The sequence below is a fragment of the Branchiostoma lanceolatum genome, chromosome 14, assembly GCF_035083965.1.
Source record: "Branchiostoma lanceolatum isolate klBraLanc5 chromosome 14, klBraLanc5.hap2, whole genome shotgun sequence".
In the NCBI taxonomy this organism is placed as follows: domain Eukaryota; kingdom Metazoa; phylum Chordata; class Leptocardii; order Amphioxiformes; family Branchiostomatidae; genus Branchiostoma; species Branchiostoma lanceolatum.
Genome location: NC_089735.1, coordinates 5,851,985 through 5,875,660, shown reverse-complemented (window position 1 = coordinate 5,875,660; position 23,676 = coordinate 5,851,985). Strand labels below are relative to the sequence as shown.

Below are 23,676 nucleotides of genomic sequence, written 5' to 3'. Positions count from 1 at the left end.
GACAACTTGAAACTCACAAACAACAATATCAATAGTTTATTTAGCTACTCAATATCAATAGTCGATACCAGTTTTCCTTTTTTTGGCTGTGTCCAGCTGTCCTAAGTCGAAGCGCAACAATCGTAGCTGTCAGAAGTTTTCTTCGGTGCGAAATAGGAAGCGATATTCCTGGTATACTACGCTTCAACGCAGGCATGTTTCCAGAAAAATCTCCGCCGAGGCGATCTTCCCTCGGCGGTCGGCGGCGAAAATCCTAATACGAAAGTCCCTTGCCGCGGCATTTAGAGAACCTTGGCCCGTCCAAGCCCGTCTAAGAAATTGCGTCACCCCTCCCCCAAATATATATACGCCGCCGGCCCGTTCCAGGAAGCCGAAACCGCTGTTCTGCGTCTTACAGATAACGTGGAACTTCCGTCTAATAAAAACTTTGTACAAGCATCGCTGTGGGAAAGTTCAGGGAACGTAACGTCGCCAGAGGTTCGCTGTTTAGCCTCCTTGCACGTACGGAGATCCAACTCGCGCGTTTTCCCACAAAGTTGCCACTGAGTGACAGTCGGCAGCCTTTGATGACAGTCGCGACCATGGCGACGTCGGCGGCAGAAAGTCTACTAAAAGGAAAGTCGGCGGTTTGTGGGCGGTGCCACAAATTTGCAGTAGCCGAATTGTCCAATCATGGCGAAGCTTCTATAAAAGTTGAAACTTTATCTTCCTCTCTTTGTAAAAATGAATTTTCTGTGCATTAATTCGCTGTTATGGATGGGAAAATGACGTGACTTTGCTCTAGAAATTTGTCAGAAATACAGAATTAATTCTATTCCCACGCTGACAGAGAAAGGAATCTTTTACAAAGAACAGCTTCTGTGTTGATCAACTGCGGACTGTTAACTTCCAAATAAGGAGATTCCCCGGGAATCTGATACATTTACGGCTGTTCTGATAGTCGGGAACCGCCCCGCAGATTGTGCACATGGAGACCTACTCAGCCATTGTTTACGTTTTCGCGCGATGCTGCCAGCGGCACACGAGCCGATATGGGATTTTCCCGGGTGGGAGGGACGGCGAGACAAGATCGGAGCGGTAGGGCGGGGTGCTAATTTAGTAATTGGCACCTCCCTTGGAGCTCTTGGAGCTGGTAGCTGTATGGCTTCCTACGAAACAGCGGAGGCGCGTGCCTTTGCATTTTTACTACGGTATTTTTGTCTTTTTTCGCCGCTACGCTGGGTAAAAAAACAGCATAGCGGGTGATTTACAGCGTCGGTTTGTCGGCCCACAGTGTAGCGGCCCGCCCGCTATGTTCAACTTACTGAGAAAATGTTTCTGGGTAGAAAATATCAAACAATTTAGATACATGTATTATTTTATTCTTTATTACTGATTGATTGTGTGGTAGCATTCCACACTTCATTTTCATGAAGATGTACCGTACTCTCATGCTGATATGCGATTTTTCCGAGGAAGAACCCCTCCTAACGTACGCACCCCGACTTTAGCGTCAGCCTGGAGCACCTGCTTGCAACTTGAAAAGTTTAAAAAGTGCGTACGTAAATAGGAATTTTACGGTAGATGTTGCTGATATTGAAAAGAACAATACCAGTAACTGAAAAGTTTAAAGGAAAGGATTTTAAATACAAAGTACTGTAGATATAACAATTTTTAATTTCTTGACAAGAGTTTATACCCCAGCTAGGTCACCTGACGTTCCCTATTCAAACTCAAAGCAAAGGAAGCCTCTGTGTATCTTTCTGAGGATACATGAGATGCTAACTGTTATGTCAAGTGGTAAATATTATGATAACAGAGAATGCCAGATTTCTCTGATCACATGTGTCTAGCTGGCTGCAAAGTTTGGTTCACCACCAGGTCAGTTCCTCTCACCAGTTGAAGTCACCACCTTGGAATCTTGTGGCACAATGCCACACATCTTACCAAGTGTTGAAACACACACAGTTAGGCAAACGTTTCCCTTTCACCAGACCACCTTTCACCACGGCTTCATTACATAGCACTTTCTTTCCTTCTTTAGCCAAACTGAGCTGTAATGCTTGAGTCGAAGCATAGTGGAGTTTCAATAGCTGAATGCAATGCAGCTTTGCTAAGGTTAGCTTTTATGGCCAAGCACTGACACCTACTCTTCTGGATAAGTGTGTTGGGTTCTTTTATGTGCACACCATAATCTGAGATATTTCACTGAAAATCACAGGGAAGCAGTGAAGTGATGTCATCCCCTTCTCCTTTTATATACTTCTCACCATCTCCAGACCTCTTTCATTTAGGAATTTTAGCTCTTTTTTTAACACAGATCAAAAAGCTTTTAGACACAGCAAAGTTTCTGGTTCATGCTGATTGGTTGTAACATTTTAGCTTATTTACATTAGTTCTTAGTCTTAGCCATTTTCTGGATAGGACATGGCCTAATAGAACAAGTTATTAGGTTTCAGGATAGAATGGCAAGTAGGTCTGGATCTGGGTACAAGATGTATTTCTTTTTTTCCCCATAGACTGATCCTCACTGTCCATCACAATTAGCAGCTCAACTTTTGATTGGTTCAACCAATTACGGCATGGAGATTTTTGGTTTGAAATGAAAGAGCGGCTGCATGTCTGTCTAATATTTGCATGTGTCTATTTTTTATTTCTACATTTTGACGGTGGTGGGCAGGGCTAGTGGAACGGTCTATTGCTCTGTAAAACAACTTGAAAGACTCATGGTCTTTTTGCAGTTCAGCAATGACCTGCCAGAGAGCGCTTTTTCTGAAAACAGTCAAATCTATATAAAGATAAGTATGCAGCCTTGGCAGAGGTTTGTTATCTCTGAGTGCTGACAAGTTGTTATTGTCCACCGCACACTTGTAAACCTGCTAACCACATACAGCAGTTGGTCTAGTCATGACGTGATGGTCTATGTAAATATTAGTCCACCCTCCCACTCTCCTCAGCATTTCCCCTGTGAGGAAACCATTTTGTGTGCCTAGAAAAATTTGACTAAGTTTTCTGGAATGTTATGTCTCCAAGACACTACAAGAAACACAAGCAACAAGGGAGAGTGTGGCTAATATCAAACATCTTTGATTTCCCCGAAGAGAGATCTTTGGACATCCCACTATCATTTTTTTCAAATCAGCCTAAAAGTTGGAATTGGATGATAAAAATACTAATCCACCAGCCAAAAATAACATACTGGTAGTACATATCTTTGGCCATTCCATTCCCAGTATCTTATGTTCAAATCTGTCTGAAAGTTGGATAATAAAAATATGATGTTGTACAAATAATGCACCAGCCAAAAAAACATACATCTGTGCAGTACTGTAAGTTAGTGTAACTCAAGCTTACCTTCTGTGTCTGTCATCTCCGGTTTCTGCCACCTTTCTTCCCATTGTTGCATCTTCCTGCTGAACTCCTCTGATATGCCTGGACTCAAGTTGTCTTGTTCTGGTTGTGCTTTTACAGAGTTTCTGGCTTCATTAGATGTTGCACCATTTTCTTTCTTTTCTGACGATTCCTGCACTAGCTCTTCAGTTTTGGGCTGGTCTCTATCTTGCTGGCTACACTTGCTTTTGCTAACATTACCCTTAGCAGGAGTTGTCTCTTGTGGTAAAATAACAGGCGAAGTTTCATGTTTCTTTCCATCAAGTTCAATATCATCTTTAGAGTAGGTTTTTCTGAACTTCCCTGGACTTGGAGTCTCATTGTGCCACCGGTCTCCTGGGTTGTACATCGAACGAGACCTTGCCTGTCGTAGTTTTAAGTCCCTCCGCCTCACAAACACAGACCGTGACCTTCCATCTTTGGGGGTGTCTGGGGCATTCTCTCCATCTGCACCCTCCTTTCTTTGCCTTCTCTTGATGCTTTCCTTTCTCTGAAGCAGTGCACTTCGTACCTTACCCCATGGAGAAGTCTTCCTGCTTCTGACGTCTTCTTTTAGATCTACACCTGCAGTACTATCACCTTCAGTTGCAGAAGACATGGTCAATGTTTCCAAGACTTCGGCACTTGCTTCAGGCTGGGGCAGGGACACACGACCAAGTTTACGTCTCCTTTCTGGAGTGGACGCCGTCTTCTCACCAGATTCGGAGTGCCTTCCTGTCTGTTGCACCTGCACTGAACTGGCGGCCTTGTTCAACTCAAACTTCTTCTTACGCAGAGGATCAGTGTGTACTGTCACAGAGGTGTTGTTTACAGACAGTAGTTGTCTATGCCGTTCGGCAGTGCCATGTGCAGATGCATCATCAGACAGATGTGCGCATCCACTGTCTACAGACTTTGTATCGGAAACCTCTCCGGATGGACTCTCGCGTTGTCTAATCCTTTCTGGCCTAGACACCCTTCGTCTACTTTCTAACTGCTTCTCGTGCTCACTCTCACTCTCACCTTTGTCTGGTACAAAAGCAGACCTTCTGTTTTGGACAGCTCCCTTTAGCTTGTCCCATCGCTCTTTTAGGCCTTTCATTCCCATTTCCCCCAACTTTAGCTCACGAAATGCCTCCCGATCTAACACAACACCAACAGACTTGCTCCTCTCTCGCTTCTTGGCGTTTCTGATATAACCCAACTTCCGTCTGGTCGGCCCATCTTCTCTGGCTCTCTTCTCTTCTCTTGCTAACAGTTTATTCTCCTCCGTGTTGGAAGAAGTCTGCGGATCAGACTGTTTGGACTTGGAAACGTTGGAGTTCTCTGGCTTAGTCTGAATGTTTATTTTCTTTACAGATGGTTTAGGCCTGCGTGCCCCACACTGACAGGTTAAAGACAGAACCTCGCTTCTCATTTTATACATTCGGTTCATGTCCTCAAGGAAGGAAATCCTTTTCTTCAGTTTACCGTTCTGTTCTTTGATAACCGCAATCTGCTCCATAATCTTGATAAGCTGTTCTAGGTGACCCAAGGCGTAACTTTGCTGTTGAGCCGAGTTGACAGTTTTCGCTCTTCCCGACTTTGCTTTCCTTCGGCTAAGTCTTGACATCCGCTGGTGTGATCGTGACATCTCTTCCATATACGTCTCAAACGAGACTGAAAACTTGTCAACATCCTCTGAAGTGTTATCCTCTGCTGTTGACGGTCCGTCGCCTGTCGCTACCCCGTCTCCGCCAGCATCGGACCCTCCCTCCGCATCCTCTGATCTCATCTCAGCAATCTTGGCTGCAAACTTCGACTCCGGCATACTGTGGCTTTTCAATAGCACCTTCTTCCCGGGTTTGGGGTTTTTCCCCTCCATGTTTCCTGGAAAACAAACCACAGGGGTGTTACTGTTTGATCACTGGACAAACTGTCTACTTCTTCTGCCTCCGCAAACGCCTGTCTGTTTGGAAAGGCTAAGTTGGGGTTATGTACTACAAAATCACATAATTCCACACATAATTCACTCTACTCAGAACTGACAAAGACGGAAATTTTTTAATCTGCAATTCTACTGCACTGATCGTACAGTTCTTCTTTGTAGAGTTTCTAGCTTCTGTGTTGAAGCTAAGCCTGGATGTCCTTTTGCAAACATGGTTCACATTTACTCCTTCATCAGTTTGCGATGGTCAATATTAGCACGACCTTCAAGAGGGGAATAACCAAAATGTTTCTGAGGGGGGCTAAGGAGGATGACAGTTTGTCTTGGCCTAGGAGATGGTTACTTTGGAACAAGCATCCACGTATACACACGCTGGTAAAAGGTTATACATGTACCAGTATAAAGGTTACTTGCCAAATGAGACATAAAGATGACAGAAATAATTTTGGGATGTACTTGACCAAATATTTCACTTCCTTGCCTTGACCAGAGCAGTCTGACTCATCGTGACATGACAAAAGAGGGAAAAAAGCAAAGAATCAAATAAAGATGTTTGCATTCAAATGTTGAATTACATGTATACATGTACACCTGGTGTACACATATCATGATATACCAAAGCCTTCAATAGACCGTACCTGTGATCCAACAGTAAAGAGGAGTTTGTAAGTCTTAATATCTAATTTCTTAAAGTTCCAAACGGGAGGTTACTTTGTTCAAGGATCAGAAATATATCTCTTGACACACAGTGTACTCTTCCCATTTTATGATTCTGCCTGCAAATGATTGGTCAAATCTAAGCATGTTCTAATGCACAATGAAAAAAAAAGAGGTAAACTTAGATTTAAACTATATATAACGTTGGGTAACATAAATTCGTGGGGTACTTAAATTCGCGATTTTTCGAAAACGGCGTATTTAGGGATATGTGCTACATGCAAAATCAGTTATAACGCCAGCAATGCAAAGCAGATAGACTAACGTATTCAGAACACTGGCTGAAAAGCTTCGATAACCATGCATTAGAAGTTGGCGACGTCAAAAACTCTCCGTCCCTTATTGACAGAGTCTGGGGGCTTCATGGGAGAATCACCCAGCACGGTTGTTCGCTGGTTTATAAGACAAATGTCACATCTCCTGCCTGCTAAACACAATTATTTATAAGACAACTTATTACAATCTCTTTTGCTAACCTGCAACTGGATTCTAAGTGTGATCAATCATCAAAACTCCTCTCTGTTGCTACAACCTACGGCACGTGTATTTTCCCGCCGCCATATTGTTAACCAGAATCCTGTTGTCAAGCAGACGACAAAGGTTTGTGAGGAACACTTTTTTGTCTAAATGCTGCGTGTGATAGTGGACTGAGGAAGATATTTTCCTCAAAGTTTGCTCCTAACACAACAAGGAACACATGGACATAGTAGTATTACCATTGCTACGGCATCCAGCTAACTTGCCATGAATAATGTAACGTTACACGTTGCCCGATGATGACGATGGGCCGACTTTGAGTGAAGTTCTACCGACTCAACACACGGGTTGTTCCCGAACTGGCCTGATGTGTGCGGTACGGCCGTTTTTTCGTGTATTTTTTTTTACTTGGACACGTCTATATCCATAGCACTCTCCTCAAGCTAAGGATGGAACGAATAGCTGCTGTATAAAATGTGATTAGCGGTAAGATATTCAAGACGAATCTTCTCTCCCGAATTAATGTGCCCCCCTGTCCGACAGCACCGTTATTGTGCGTGCGGCGGACGGTAGTTTCAAGTTGAAATATTATGGTGTCAGCACGACTAGAGACAAAATCTACCATATATATGATTAGTGCAAAGATAGTACATGATACTGACAGAATTATAGAAAAAAAGGATGGTTTATTGTTCTGCTAGATTGATTTCAGTCAACCATTATCGGAAAAATCCCGAATTTATGTTACCCAACGTTACACACTTTCTGAAACTACAATACAGTACTGAACTATCTGACCGAGAAAACTTAAACAGCCATACTGCATTCCTGCAACCAGGCTACAACTAGTCATTTCCAGGGCATGATCTAGAGTGATCCAGTTTCATTGATTGTCATGCCCGTAGCCAGGGGGGGTTCGGGGGGTTCGTCCGAACCCCCCCCACAGGCTTGAAGGTCCACTTTTTTAGGCTTGAAGGTCCACTTTTTCAGGCTTGAAGGTCCACGTTTAAATGTTCAAGATTTTTTTCAAGGCGGACTTACTTGTATCACCAGCAACGCCACAGAAGCTAGAATGCTAGAAAAAACTTTGTCTCTGATTTTTCCTCTGAATTCCTCTCAAAAACACAGAAAATGCCCTTTCAGAAGATTCAATTCTTAGAATTTGAAACGCGTGAAGGTCCACTTTTTAATGTACAAGGTTGTTTTTTCTAGGCGGACTTATTTGTATCACACCAGCGGAGCTGGAATTCCTAGAAAAAACTGCTAACTTTGTCTCTGATTTCTCTCTTTAAAACCCTCTCAAAAACACAGGAAATGCCATCTCAGAAGGTTCAATTTTTAAAATTTTCCGGGGGGGAATAACCCCGGACCCCCCTAGAAAGCTCGCGCCTGCGGCGCTCGTCTCGCGCCTACGGCGCTCGCTGGTCCCTCAAACATGAAAACGAACCCCCCCATTCAAAATCCTGGCTACGGGCATGCTTGTGACACTATTCTGAATGTTAACATTGACCATATCCTTACCAACAACTGCAGTATAATTAATACCCGAGTCTGTTGTATAAACTTACCAGGAAACAAAAGCAAGGAGAAGCTACTTGTAACTAACTGTAAGGAAAAAGGACCATCTGTACCTTCAGTATATATCCTGGGCACTTCTGGGCACAAGGCAGGGCCAAATGAAAGCAGGGTGTGAGCAAACAGGCCCATGTGGTATTAATAGGTTTGTTTGTTGAGACACAAAACCTACTGGTCAGCAGATCCCCACTCCTCACTGGTTGACCTACTCCTACACTGACCACTGCTGCTGTAAGATATATATTCACTAGGTTGTATTTTACAGCCATATATACTTTTAAAAGGAACTACCACATGTAGCTATGGTACTGGGAGGATAAAGCTAGTAAGAGATCAAAACAAGCAGTATACAATATTACAAAAGCCTGCAAATGGGTTTTTCAAAGTGCTGAACTTTGTTCAAGTCCTGGACATTGTTATAGTCTTACAGTAAACTGTTAAGTATTAAATCTGGTCTAAAATTGCTCTCCTATCTTGTTTGAAAAAAAAAAGCTTTGAAAACATATCTTCAATTCTGTGGATTTCAAAACTTTCAAAATCCTATCTACAGCTCTATTTACATTATATGCTCCCTAAAAAGGCATAAATGGTTGGTCCCCAAACAGACAGTCAAGTTGAAGAGACAGAACAAGCAGAACGGATTGACAAAGCCCCCCCACCCACCACATGGGAGGACAGCACAACAACCTTTCAGTCCAAACAATGTGCTACTATTTTCTGCACCCTTTCATGCCACTGGGCAACTATAGAGGTTTTGTTCAGACTGACTCCTGAGGAAAATTAGCACCAAAGCGACCTTTCTTGGAGAATTCTATCAAGTCCTACCTCCTGCAAACTCTGTGAAGGAATTCTTTGGAACGGTTTATCAAACATGATAACCTCTGTTCTATAGAGGTTATATACTTTTTGATTAAATAATATATTCCAATGATTCTACCCTGAAAGGCTCCAGAAAGGCCAAACATACGGTATTCAAGGAAGAAAGTCATCCTAACTTCTTAGTAATCTTACACCAGCTAGATACATATACATGTTCTGTAATGGAAGTCATTAGGCCAAACTTGTGTCTATGAAAGGTTATAGAAGAAATCTGTGAAACTTTTGATAAAACAAGGTACCCCGGTAGATGTACTATTCCTCATTTTGCCAATCCTCAGAGAACTGCGACAGTGTGCAGTGCACTTTTTCCTGTCCTTCAAATAAATACAAGGTGAAAGCCTGTACAAGGAATCCTTATCATTTACCTGGTTCACAACTACCTGAACTAATCATTAGGCTACTCACACTTCCTGCTGATCCACAGCCACTGGATGCAGGCAAGGGACCAACCAGGAAATTGTAAGGAGGATAACAGCAAGGAAATTCAAGTTCAAGCAGTGCTTTTTTTACAACATAACTGTATACATGCACTATCATCACATCATACTGTTATACAGAGCTTAAGAGTGACTCACAGTTCTCAATGAAAGATTTATATCACCGATAACATTTGAATAATTCATGACTTCAACAGTACAATATCATCAGTAACTACCTTAGTGTCAATGATTGTATAACAACATCAGCCAGCATGTATAACAAAAGGCAGCGCCTTCCCCCCAAATTCCTCTAACTCCTAAAGCCCTCAGTTTCTGCTAATGAAACTTTCCAATCACACTGGTAGTCTGGTACTGTTTCACTAGCCTGGAATCCAGACCTATTATAGCTCCCGAGTCTCTCTCCGCAAATACTATTTGCGGAGAGAGACTCGGGAGCTATAATAGGTCTGGATTCCAGGCTACTGTTTCACCAGGAGTCAATGAACTTAAGCTGGGCCACCTTTGTTTTGCATGAATCTTAACAAGGTAATCTGTGCTGTCACAACCCAGTTGCTGTCCCTCCATAATCAGCACTTGGGGCATAGATTTACTTGAGCTTGAATATTATGCTACAAAAATGATTCCCTACTGGTGAGTGAGTTCAATGCAATACCAAAGCATGTTCAGGACAAAAGATACAAAAAATGGATGTTCTGCTGCAGTACCAAGATTAGATGCAAGGAGGCCCAAACTCGACTGTGACCTTTGTGTCCACAACACCTAACGTTACCCACATACCAAATATCAACACAAACCAGGGGTTCTTAAGTTATTGTTGCGGAAACACATACCTACACACACACAAACAAATGGAACCCAAAGCTAACATTATATGACCTCCATTTTACATGGAAGTAAATACTACAGTATTTGGCTTTTGAGGTCGCAGAACACAGCATTTTCTCTCTACGACACGGGTACAAAATGTAGTGTGGCCCAAACTCTTGAAGACTGGGTAGTAAGCTGCATGTGAGAAGCATCCATGTGTACACTGTGCTGTGTGGTGTAGAAATATGTCGGCTTTTAGACTGTAGGATTTGGATAGTGGACCTTTTCCGCTTTGTGTATAAAAGCGCCATGTTGAGCCGCCTCACGGGGTCAGCCGGCTGCAGTTCAGTGACCTCTCGCAGAGCGCTGTTTCAAAGTGGGCGTGAGGAGCCGATACGCCTACAGAATTTTAGTTTTTTTTAGTTATTTGTAGGTTGTACCCTAAACTCTTGAAAACATATTGTTTTTCGTACATCTCAAGTGCACCGCACTATAATGTTTACCCCGTCGAAGCCAGTCACCTTGTGGCCCTTAACTATAAAAATCCCCATAGGCCAAAAACTGTATTCTGCTACCTTGAGCCCAACTTGACAAATGTAGACTGACAAATGCTGCAGCCTCCAGACACCAGATTTACAACTGGGATTGGGAGAGTACCACCCTGAGCATCACAGGGTGTCTCAGGTTAGGTCATCTTGAAGACATTTGGAAACTACCTACAAGTGATAAACAGGCCCAGAGTGTCTCAATGTGGAGCCATAAATTCACGATAATGAGGAGTTGCCATGGCAACAGGGAGGAAACCAAGTTGGTCCCTGATTGAAGTTCCATAAACACTGACCTTGCAGACCCTGTTTCACCAGGGTGCTTGTCAGGTCTCTTACCATCCACTGAGGCGACATGCTAGAGACCCACTGAGGGCTGGGACAATTCATTACAATGGTTGAGTTTTGGTACACACTAGTAGGAAGAATGTTCTTTGTTCTTAGTTACCTGTGCAGTACTTCTTGTGCCACACCTGTCTTTTTTCAACTGCAGGGTTTCGGTTGTTTTTAGGCACCTCAAAGTTATAGTGTTCAAAGCATTCTGTTGAGCCTTGAGGCCATTTATTTTGAACACTGGATCAATAATTACCTCAGACAGAAACTGTACCTTTGGTCAGACGTGCACGTATTTGGGCTCGCACGAATCGTAATGGAATAATCCTCAGTTTGAATCCAGCTTTTACACATCTTTTTGGTTCTAAATATAGGCCATGTGTGATTTCTGTCTAATCTGTATTCCAGTCAACTGCTTTTTCCATGCGCAAAAGGTGTTCTTATTGACATACCTGGACATATCATCTGGTCATTCTGGTGTCATAACTCATATGGTGCTTAGTTTGGGCGCTGGTATATGAATGATTGTCAAGACCATCGCATCCTCAAGAAAGCCTGATGAAAAAAGTTTTATATCCATACAGCTCAATCTAAACAGTTTGCATCGACTGCATCAAAATTGTGTAAAATGTTTTAAAAGATGTATGAAGAATTTGTTAGGCTTTCAGTCGTATGGCACCAGTAGGGCTGGATGACCCAATTCAATAATGAAATCTTGTCTGTGAAATTGAGTTAATGCTGTTATATATTGTATGATGTGGGAAGTCACATGAATCTGTCAGGTAAGAGAAACAACACTAGTGTCAGGAGAATAGGGGGGTGTAATAGGCCTGTCTGAAACAATGCACATGCTTCATGGGTCCAATTACTACAACCCACAGCTGACAGTTGCACTTTCCTCCCAGCTGTGTTGAGAAGGACCAGGCAATGTTGTTTGGCATGTGGGACTTCAAAGTACCTGAAACAAGAAGGTGCATGCTTCTGGTGTATACTGTGGTATACACAGAGTTGTAGTGACAAATGACTGTGAAAGGATCCTAAGTTAGTTTTGAGTTCCAATCCTTGCTTACTGTACATATGATACCTAACGGTACGGGTCACTTACGTGATTTGTAAATTGTAAGTTAAAATAAGTAGCCTCCACCAGGCCTTCCTACAGGGGGTATGAATCATAGAATTTGGCAAAAAGAAGACTAATTAGTTAGGAGAGAAGCATGCAGGAAGGTTAACAATTCCCCCTCCTGTATCGGCCGATGAAACCCTATGGTGGCCAAATTAAACTACCCAGGCAAATATTCTCTCTGAGCGTAGTTTTAGTCTGGTAGAGACAGCCGTAAATACATTAGTGTATACCTGGCCTAGGTATAAGGGAGTTGGTTATTGCAACTGAAGGGACTACCCAAAAGGTTTATAGATAAATAAATCAAGAAGTGTAGCAAGACAACAAGTAGCAAAGATGTCACCATAAACCATTGACAGGTCGTGAGGTACTTCAGAAGGAAAACCTGCACTACTTTACAAGCCACTTCTGGTACTCAACACCTGCACATGATAAGATAATCATAGTGACGCTCGATTCCAATACCAGTCTTTGACACAAGTGATAATCTTTGTTTAAATGGTAGAATTTTTGGACAGTTTTCAACTAGCGATTATCAGACATATACTTAGACCACAGGAGTTTGTTTCACACTTCTACCAGATCTACATGTTATAATTGAAGAAACCCATACTGCATATCACCAGACCATGTTTAGCTATAAGGCCAACAGATTCCATCTGGAGTACAAAGTAACTCGTCAGTGAAAAGAAGCCTTACTTTGTCTTAAGTCTGTCATTTCTTAGAAACAAACTTTAAGATTAATCCATGTAAATACCTGTCCAGAGGAAGGAGTCTGGGATTAAGGTCTCATTCCTGTGTTAGTCCGCGTGTATACTCCAAAAGAATCCGTCCAAAAACAATAACCGGGCATAAGAGGCGTGTGTTTAGGTAGATCATAAATTGCCCTTTATTGGCCCGACCTGATATAAGAAGAATTTGAGATGAAAGCTTGTTTATAACTGTCAGGATTAGGTAGGAAAGTTTCGTCATTCGAGCGATAGGATATGAGCGTGACGCATTTTTCTATGAGTGCTGCGGTCGGCGCTTGCAGTACAACAGTGGCCCTGTGCCGATAGTGGGTACCTGCAGTTTGAAATGCGATAGATATCGTTGTCACGGTTAGTTTTGGGTGAATATTTTTTTGCTGCATAACGAACACGTGTGCTTTCAACAGAAAATAAAAAGACTCCATCAATTTTTTTTCTTTCTAGATTTTTAGTCATAAAGTTGCATATTTCAACTTTGATTCCAATGGAACAGCCTAACACAGGAATGAGACCAGGCTGCTGGCTACTCCCAGCAGGCTGTGTTGTTACAGATGGCTGGCTTCACTTTCAACTGGCTCAAAAACTCATACATCACAGGGAAGCTGGCCTCCATGTTGGTGTCCCTATCTGCATTTTATTATCACAGGGATACACAAGGTCGTACTGAGGGTCAAGACCACGGGGAAGTCAGCAAACATGTCTGCTATCAGGGTTAAAGTTTGAGCTCCCTACTTCTATGCAACAGTCGACTTGATCACTTCAAGTTCAACAGCTACAAACAGGAGAGCTAAGCGGGTGGGTTGCCAAGGGATACTCCATGCCAGCAGTATGGAAAATTGGGGGGGGGGAGGCGGGTAGAGAGATAAGAACAATTTCATACATGCGTAAGTGGTAATAAGTAATAAGATCTCACCTTTTTGCATTGCAACAATGCAAGGAAGAGACGGGCTAAAACTGATACTCACTGCCCAGCCATACCAAGATCTCTAAATTAAATAGCGGATACTGCTTACCTACAACAGCCATACTACTACTATGTTACCCAAGTTACGCACTTCCACTGAAAAAACTCAGTATGTGTTGAGGAACTCAAATTTTGTAAGTTGAATGTATACCCCTTAATTCATGGAATACAGCCAACAGGAAACCATAAACTTTCTATCTGGGTCAAATTCAGCCTTTGTTCCTTCTGCGTGCAACACGTCCAGCTATCTTACTCCGAAGTTTACCTCTCTCTTGCAGTATTAGGGATACTAAGACTACTAACAGGGAAGATTGAGGGAAAGGGATTACTATGTAGGTCAAGTGTTATAATTAGCAATGGCATAAATGTGCATATAGGACAAAGGACCATACCTGGAGGTTGGAATGTGGCCTTCTCTGACCCCTCTGCCATTAAAGTTTGCTCCCGCCTGCTTACAGCCAACATACATCTCCAGACTAAATTGGTGCTAAAGGACCCAGGTACGTGACCCCTGACCTCCCCCCAGCCATCTGTGGGCCTTATGTTGCTGTGGGGCCAGCACCTATCACTTCCCATCAGCCTCACAACCCCCTCACAACCCTGTGTGCAGCTGATAAGGGCAACGTTTGCACTGACCACAGCATCTCAGGAAGAGAATTCCACCCTGTGCCATACAGTTATGCTAGGGTCCCAGCTATAGGCAGTTTACAGAAATGAAAAGTGATATAAAAGATAACAAAACACACAAAATGTAAGAAAAAAATTGTCATGAGCATGACATGTGTATATTTCTTGATAACACTTTCATTTTTCGTTCACGCAAACAGCCCGGCCAGGCCCCGGTTTGGAAATGTGACCTTGGCATAACCCTCCAAGCAGAAGTTAGTCCACGTTTTGATGTCTTTTTAGGAATTTTTTTCAGGTTTTCTTTTCGTTTGTCAGAAAGCCCAACAAAAACGAACACCTCAAAAACGTAAAAAAACAGCCATAGATCTCTGCTTGGAGAGTACATGTACCATACAGCAGGGTCATCAGGAAAACATCTGATACTCAATGGGCCATAGCTAAGACATGTATAAAGTTACTTGTGTGAGTTACCAGCATCCTGCTCTACTCCACTGTACTCTCATGGAAAAAAATGCAACTTGAAATGTGAAATGACAAAACAAATATAGCGTCAGTCTACTAGTACTACAGTCAGGCCACCAGTGTCCAATTAGGTTTTTTACCTCTAGAAGTAAAGGACATGAGTCACATGACAACTAAGTCATCCTTATTTGAAATAACAAAATTCTTGAGTAGCCATAACCAAGGAGGTTTTCTCCATAAAACCTCCTTGCCATAACCTACTACTACAACAACAGATACCACTTTTAAATAGTGGACTGATGCAGGCTACTTCACTACAAATCTGACCTGACAGTGGGATGGATCGCTGGGGATGGATCAAGACCCAGCTCAGGACAGCAGGCATCTGAGGCATGTGGAATGATTTATGTGGATTAAAGTAAGGGACATGTTGGAAAAACCAGGGTGTTTCTATACAAATATTTGCTTAAAGCTTGACAACTTCAAACATGACAGTCCTCTATACCAGGACAGTCCTCTAACCAGGCAGGATGGACAGGTTTGGGGACAAGGTTAGCAATCTTACAGAGTCAAAGTCCTTGAAAAGACAGAGAAAGAGCAAAATCCCCCAAGGGATCCTCAAGGCTGGGCAGAAGGTTTCAGTCTACTGAAATGAGGTAGGAGTGGTAGCAGGCGAAGTCGTAAGAAGGGTAGGCTAAGGCGCAGTTTACATTACGTTTTTCGCGTCAGCGGCGAAATTTCCCGCTGTCGGGAGGCCGCTGTCGCGACGTCTCTAGACACACCGCCCGGAAATCTGACAGACACCTGCGGTGCTTGCATTTCGCCATCTTGTAGAAAGTATCGGGCGTAAGCATAACAAAAGCAAGAAACAAAATTGTATGATTGTACAACGGTAGACGGCGTCTCCCCGCCCGTATTAAACTACAATGCAAAGCCCTGTTTATGTGTAGATATTCCATGCTCATCACTCGTAATGTGGGGAGGGGGGCACAAGTACGATAAATATATCCGCGGGGAAATGAATGCACGGCACAAAAGTCGCCGCGGATCCCGCGAATCTCTCTCTCTCTATATATAACGGGGATCTAAGTAGACTTACAGTATGCTAATCAACGCGTGCTTTATGCTAATCGCCGAAACCCTGACTCCCGCTGACGCGAGCCCGACGTATTCTCTTTAGACGGAGTTTGAAGTTGACGGGGACTCCCGCTGTGCTGACGGGCGACGGCTTCGAAGCTGACGGGAGAAAATTTGTTGACAGCGGGACTACGTCGACGGGAATTGTCTTTACACGGGGTTCCCGCTGTCGCCAGTGGCGCTGACGCCAGTGGCGCTGACGGCAAAAGTATAATGTAAAGAGAGCCTAAAGGAAAGGTGGAAGACTTCCAACATTAGTGGGACAAGTCAATATTGATAATCCACTCCTCACAACTTTCTGCTGCTTTTCTCCTACACTTCCAATTCTGCCCTCCACCCTTTCACATCCAGCAATGTCCTGCTACAGGTCTCTGGACAACCCACATGGACCAGAAATGATGGTGTCTTGAAGTGCGGCCCAAACTTGAAAGCAGAATTCCTACCTGGCAAAAGAAACTTCGCCTGTATTCTACTCACAGCAAGAGGCCACCTGTCTGCAACTGTTACTAAGAATTATTGTTATTACCAGGCTGGTTATTACCTTGGTGGTTGGACAAAGACAGTAAAAACACAGTCAAGCTGGCACCCAGACGGATATTGAAAAAGAACGCTTTCTCATAAAAGGCATCTTTGACTTGCCTTGCGATGTAAAACACATAAGCCTGATAGCTAATAAGCCTAACCTTCTGATTCTGTATATCTTATCTAGGTTTATTACAGCAATAACCATAAAAGAAACTGAAGAGTAAACTCAAGCGTGGTGTCAACAATTCTGACCTCAGGGCTTCAGTCCTACTAGTCCTGAATAACACCGTCATACAAACTGTTCCTAGATTTTGTACACATAAGACTGTTGGTTGTACTCTGACTTTGATCTCCTTCATGGCGAGGTTGTAAAACGTAAGTACTGTTGACCTGACTTGACTGTAAATAAAGCTGGTAAGGAGGAATGGTGATGGCATGACTAGTACAAATGCTTCCGAATGCAATGCCAAATTGGCATTTAAGATTAAGAAATACGAAAATCTTATCAAATTAAAAGAAAGTTGAACATAGATTAAAAGGACAGAATTATACTCACTCACTCACTCACTCACTCACTCACTCACTCACTCACTCACTCACTCACTCACTCACTCAACTCACTATCCGATTTAACATATTCTGTTCCCCATAGCACATACATGTAGCTTTGGTGCCATCCTACATGTACATGTATTACTACTGGGGCTACCACACTCGCTACCCTACAAAAATAGGGTAGCGAACGCAGGCGCCCGGTAGTAATCTCGGATGACACCCAGGCTGCATAGCACAAAAAAGAACAAAAACATACAGTCAACACCAGTCGAGTGTGATGCCAGTAACATAAGAGGATAGATAATACAGTTCACCCAAAACGATTTACCTGTATAAAAGATAACACAGTTCAACCAAAAGGATTTACCTGTATAATACATGTAGAAAATACAGTTCAACCAAAGGGATTTACCTGCCAAAACTTTTGTACTGTAGTCCTTCTGCTACCTTCCTCAGGGCAATAATGACTGGATACAATCCAGGACAGTCCAGCTAACAAACATGTTCCCGATAAACTCCTTGGTTACAGCATGCGCAGTTGTCACTGGCTCTCTCCCAATGAAGGAAGGGTACAGGTGGAAAATCTTCTGATCAATGATAGCTTATCTTTCCCCTGACAAGATGCAAGCAGGCTGAAGGGAAACTATGCCTCCAGCTTTGTGCAGGGACAGCTCAGCCTTCAATCTACAGACCTGCGATAACCAACCCAGACCTACATCAGTACCAGATATGTCTGAGTAGTATTGCCTTGAACTTGACGTATGAGGCTGATTAACAGCTACAGGATGTACTTAGGAACAGGTGGGCCAGGCAAGCTTCTGGAGTAGAAGGAAGACCTTTGTTACTTTGTATGGTGTAAAGTACCGATGATGTAGGAGGCAGGTCTGGGCCCCCTGACCCATCAGTTGTGCCTCCATGTTGTTTTGATTTCAGGTAATGTCCAGATGCTGCATTAGGTTTCCCAGGTTCCTCCAGATTAACTCCCCTAAATAAACCAACAAGAATGGAGGTTGAATGGTTGACCTCCCGATGACCCCAGCATGCTGGTACTGGGGAGCAGGAAAGAATGTGTGTGGGAGAGGGACAAGAGGATCTTTAAACTTTTAAGGATTTGTTTTCAAACCAGAAGTGGAAATGGAACAAGATGTCAACCTGGCACATTGGGAGACAACTGCATATGCTCACTCTACTAAAAGCTAAGCTCCTCCTTCCGTTAACCTTCTTGGAAAAATAGATATGAGTAGAATATCTTTCCACCACAGATGATAAGTAGGGCTACTGTACGTCATTATTGAGTTATACTGAGACTACCTTCTAGTAAAACCCATGACCCTAGGATTTATGCTTAATTAACGAAACAAGACTGGAGTAAGGTAAGAAGCTCAGGTGACAGGTGCGGTAACTTGCAGTTTTATACAAACTATCAACCTTCAACAGGTTAAAAACATGCAAATATACAACTAAACTGTAAGAGCTGGGTTTAGCTGCTAGTGCTACACCAGACATTTACATGTAGAAAGGTACATTTCGCTAGAAGCAAAACACAATTGTAACTCTATGCAGAGGTCAAATTGGATGCACATTAATATTAAGGTTGCCTCATTGATAACTCTGCATTGACTCTGCCATGCACACTGACCATGGTTGTTGTAATAGATATCTACCAATGCTTTCATTACTTGTTATTGTTGTTAATTATGGGTTTGACTCTGTATTCATAGTAAACATAATGAGCAAAAGACCACCCAGGAGGGCTGAGTCAACTCAATTGTTGTTCAACAAAACAGGCCGCAATTCCCATAATGGCTGGGACCCTGCTCACAGCAATGGCCAAAATTAGCTGTCAGAAAAGGAAAAGAAACGTCTGGTGGCCCACTTTTCTTGTAAATGTAAACACGAAAGTGCTCACAATCCTTACTTCAGCATTTTCATGTCCAGACAAGGGCTTAGCAATCATCAAATGCAGCATTCCCTTGTTTGTTGTCTTTGGCCGTGCATGTTTTTACAGGAGTTTATGTTGCTTTTTCTATTTAAAACAGTTTACCAGATTCAGATATTTTTGATACAAAATCCACTTGCATCTCGATTTCTAGTTGCTATTTTTTCTTCTTTCCTTCAACAATAATGTGTTTGCATTTGACATTACTCTGCATTTCTACAAAAGCCATTACCGACATTACACTATCATGAGTACAGGATTGTGTGATGGAAATCACACAATAAAAATATTTCATTTGGCTTACCGTTATTCTGAATTACTAAATACTTTCATAGATTGCCTCACCAATCCTGAAACATAACTAATAGCAGTTGTGATAGTGTACAATGTATATCTATTTATTTTCTCTTTCATGGCTGATACATCTATCAGAACCAAAGGACAATCAATCCAATTGGTTCGGCCCATGTCCCAGCAAAGTAACCAACCTGACAACCCTTCCCATCAAAGAGGATCTGCATGGGGGTTCCGACGCTTTACGCCGAATCCAGAAGAACCCCCTATGTATCATGCTAAAATCAAGTACCGGTAAGGCAATTACGCAAAATTTGGTCGCCTTGCTATGAATTACAAGAATAATACGGCTTTCAAAACGTTACGGGAAATCAAAATAGGAAATCAAAATAGGCTGCCTACGCCTTACCAAAAAGATCATGCAGACCCTTATGAAAGCAGAGACACCACCAGAGTTGTGACAACTGTTCACGTCTGTCATTAGCTGTCCCTGCCCCACAGCAGTGTCTATTCTGATAAAGTTATTTCTCTCTCCTGCACATACAAACCAGCCACTGCTCCATAAATCCAGACATGTTACTGTATCAGGAAGTATTTCATGGCGGGCAGTTACAGAGGCTTTCCCAAGCCAAATTATAAATAGAATGACTAGCTGTAGACCAAAAGAGCTAAAGAACTGTAGCCACAGCAGCCCCACCCATAATTTGCTTTTCCAGACACAACAAATAACAGTTACAAGGTTTTTCCATACCGGAAATGTCTGGATAGGTCATATCATTTTCTTTCCACACCATTCCGACAACTGTTTCTAAAGCTACAGAAATTCTCTATCTCGTTATCAAGCTTTGAACCTGTTATATAGCATCAGTTGTGTTCAAAATAGCAATCAAGACTTAACCTACAATTTGGGGAAGGCACGACAGGGTAAAACAATAATGTATACTTACATTCGACAGCAACTGCATGAAGAATGAAATAATTCTCTTTTTCTCCTGACTTCATACACAGATATTTTTTAGTACATGTATACCATTCTTTTGAATGGACAAGACTGCCAAAAAACAGTTTAGTTATCTGCCAGAAAAATCAAAATATTTTCTTGTTCAGACCATTCACTTGATGCTGGTGTAACAAACAGCCCATCCCAGCTACAAGTGTGACGCTACAAGGCTGACTGTTCTATTTCAAGGCTGAAGGCAAAAATAAATTGGCATTCAACCATGAGAAGCCATGTGCGGACGTGTGCCTTGGGCAGTGTAAAATCCACCAAGCACTTGTACAACAGCAGAGGAGGACAGTACTGTCATGCACAGGGTATCTTTGTAATGTCCTAATATCCTGTAGGTCAGATTCCTGACCTCTGCTATCATAGTCCATTAGTTCAAGATCTGCTTTTCTTTTACCATCAATGCTGCCATTTATTCCACAAAATGAGGACTTCCACAGACTGGAAAATAGATTGGCATATCTTAATAGGATATTGAAAATAACATCCGGTACAGTTAACAAAAGAAAACATTGTACCAATGAACTTGTGACTGGGTGACTAACTGCCAAATCATGTCTGATGTCACATACCATAGTTGATACAAAAGTAAGTGGTTGTTTAGATTTACCACACATCCTCATTTTCTTTGGCACAACTATCGTGTGTAAGTTCAAGTGGTACCATCTGGGTTCTTGTCTAAATGCCAAGGGGAAATAAAATAAATGACACCATACCATTTGGCTGGAGATAAGCCTTTTTGCCTGTAATATAGCCAATGTTTTGGCCAGCACTCACCTAGCCTGGTATCCAAACCTAGAGCTGCCGTGCCTCTTTCGGCCTCTGTTGCAGGATGGAAAAGACTTGGCAGCTAGCTATAGTAGACTTGGATACCAGGCTAGCACACACCAGAGCGGACCTTTACTCTTATCAACAACTTGTGTGGTGGGTTCTTTCACATGTCCATGCCCCGCAGCAGCCCAAGGCTCTACTCAAACATAGCCCCTCTGACTCTGAGGGACGTAGCATCTTTTCAGTGTACTAACTCTTTCCAACACTGAGACTATAATTATTATAATTCAAGAAACTTATGTGTGACTACCTGTTACTATCATTCTATGAGTTAAGAGGTTTTCTAATGTTAGATTAGCTGCTATATCTGATTGATTTGTAAAAAAAAACCTACAAAAAAAAAAACAGTCTTCTTCCCACTCCCAGGGTACAGTTCTGTTAGTACTAGTCCTTTCACTGTGTCCCCAAGGTTAGGTTCTTGACCTTGAATCTATTTGACACAGGATGTCAGACTTATTTGTTTTGGAGTTTGAATCAATCTGTTTCTCATATCCTGCCACTTAGGCTGGATTAGCCTTGTCTGATGGGTCGGCCTCAGACAAAGTAGCTTTGAGACTTTAACATTGACCTAATACTTAGTCCACAGCCTTGGAAAAGGGAAGGGAAAGGAGAGCCACATTCTACAATAGAACTTCCCCTTTGATAAGCTCAAACCCAAGCTCCGGAAAATCTAGACTGTTCCTTTGTCTTTCCTAGGAGTTGAAGGATGAGCTCCTACAGTGACAACCTTGACCTTTGGCATTTAATCCATGACACAAATCTAGACTGTTCCTTTGTCTTTCCTTGGAGTTGAAGGATGGGCTACTGCGTGACAACATTGACCTTTGGCATTTAATCCATGGCACAGATGGCCTTAACCCTGGCCTTGCATGGTCTGTTGGTTCCATACCTACACTGCATTGCAGAGATTTAATGGGCTGTTACCTGACTTCAAGGCTCCAACATGGAAGCTACTGACTTCATCTGGATTTATGGGAAGACACACTGCAAAATCTTGTTAGCCTATATCATGCATATCATATGGAATGGCCCAGGAACATTTTTTTCAGAAGATTGGAAAAAAATATCTTAAAAATTCACTAGCAGGCTTCAGAAAAAGTTTTAACAATTGAAAATATGTTGCGATGGAATTGGGTTTAACTATGGAATGAATACTTGATATTACCGCTATAAAAAATTTGACGAACATCTATACTGTATTTCCAATACTATCTACATGTATCTCCTATCTGACCAACTTTTTCCTTGTGACAATAACTTGCAAATGAACGAGCTGTATTTATGAATGGAATATCAAAGCAAAAACATATACATGTGGTATTATCACAGTCATACCACAGCTTCCTCTTTCAAAGTTTTGGCTCTTTGACAAAAAATACCCAGCAGGTTGACATTGATTGCTTTCAATATATAAACTTTCAAAGGGTCCGACATCTTGGCAGATTCAGTCCACTGAATGTCATTAAACTTCAAACTGAATGACATTTACATCATGCCCCATGTAACAGCCTGCCAGCGATGATGGTTTCCCCTACATTGGTCATCTAATACATTTTTCCCTAGACTAAATTGATTATTATAGAAATAACATTCATAACTGATATCACTTATCACATATACAAGGGAAATCAAGGCTTTAACTGTTTCTGATATCTCAATCCAAAGACAAGGGTGGCATTCCCTTGGTGGTCAGAATGACTGGGATTCCGAGCATTACGACTTCAGTCTTATGGAGCACCAGGACATCATCTCAGTCACTAGACTACCGAATTCTACATTGGATGAAATCAGTAAAGCAACTGTTTCCGGACTTAATTCATGGACATTTTCTCAAGGTCAAACAACGAAGATAAAGCTTTAATAGTGATTTTCTGTTCAGGACCACACATACTGTGTCTGCAGGATGTACCAAAGCTATCCTGACCTTCAGTATACTCTCCAGGACCTTTGATCTACATCTCTGCTATACCAACTGCCAAGTTGGAAGAAAGAAAATATTACATCAACCCGGATTGTTTCTAAATATACATTCGTGGCCTTTGATTTCCCTTTGCCTATCTCAAAGTAAAATAACTCTAAGCAGTAAACAAATACATACTGAGATTTATGAGGCTTAACAGCTGCATGTGTGTGCATTCTCTGAAACCCACAAATGAACTTGTGTGGTATTTCTTATCTAATAGGCCTGTCCTTGACAGTCAATATATAGAAGCTGGAGGGCTGGCCTTTGGTACATGTTTTGCATTACTGGAATGGACCGCTAGCCCAGTCCTAGATTATGAGCACAGCAGTTCTTTAGAAATGATCAATTAGGAAATATATTACATACCCGCATGTTTGGTGGAATGTGACAAGGGTGACAGCAAGGCTAGATTGTACAAGGTCATACAACTTTCAGATGTGTAAAGGCAACATCATA

General features: G+C 42.2%; 2 protein-coding genes across 8 annotated transcripts in view; one reads left to right on the top strand and one right to left on the bottom strand.

The window, feature by feature from the left end:
- Positions 1-23,676, bottom strand: part of LOC136448940 (titin homolog) — a 51,524-nt gene that overhangs the window by 18,015 nt on the left and 9,833 nt on the right. For 5 of the 7 annotated variants that reach the window (XM_066448682.1, XM_066448688.1, XM_066448683.1 and 2 more), the window contains one exon: positions 3,334-5,217. In XM_066448682.1, the coding sequence (XP_066304779.1) occupies positions 3,334-5,212 (1,879 nt within the window). In that variant the 5' untranslated portion in view covers positions 5,213-5,217. Of the gene's footprint in view, positions 1-3,333; positions 5,218-17,599; positions 17,687-20,367; positions 20,566-23,676 lie in introns of those variants that run through there. The other 2 variants (XM_066448685.1, XM_066448686.1) reach the window with 2 other exon arrangements.
- Positions 16,118-23,676, top strand: part of LOC136448945 (peptidyl-prolyl cis-trans isomerase-like) — a 306,630-nt gene continuing 299,071 nt past the window's right edge. Inside the window, exon 1 of the mRNA XM_066448697.1 lies at positions 16,118-16,123. The gene's annotated coding sequence lies outside the window, so the exon portion shown is untranslated. The remainder of the gene's footprint in view (positions 16,124-23,676) is intronic.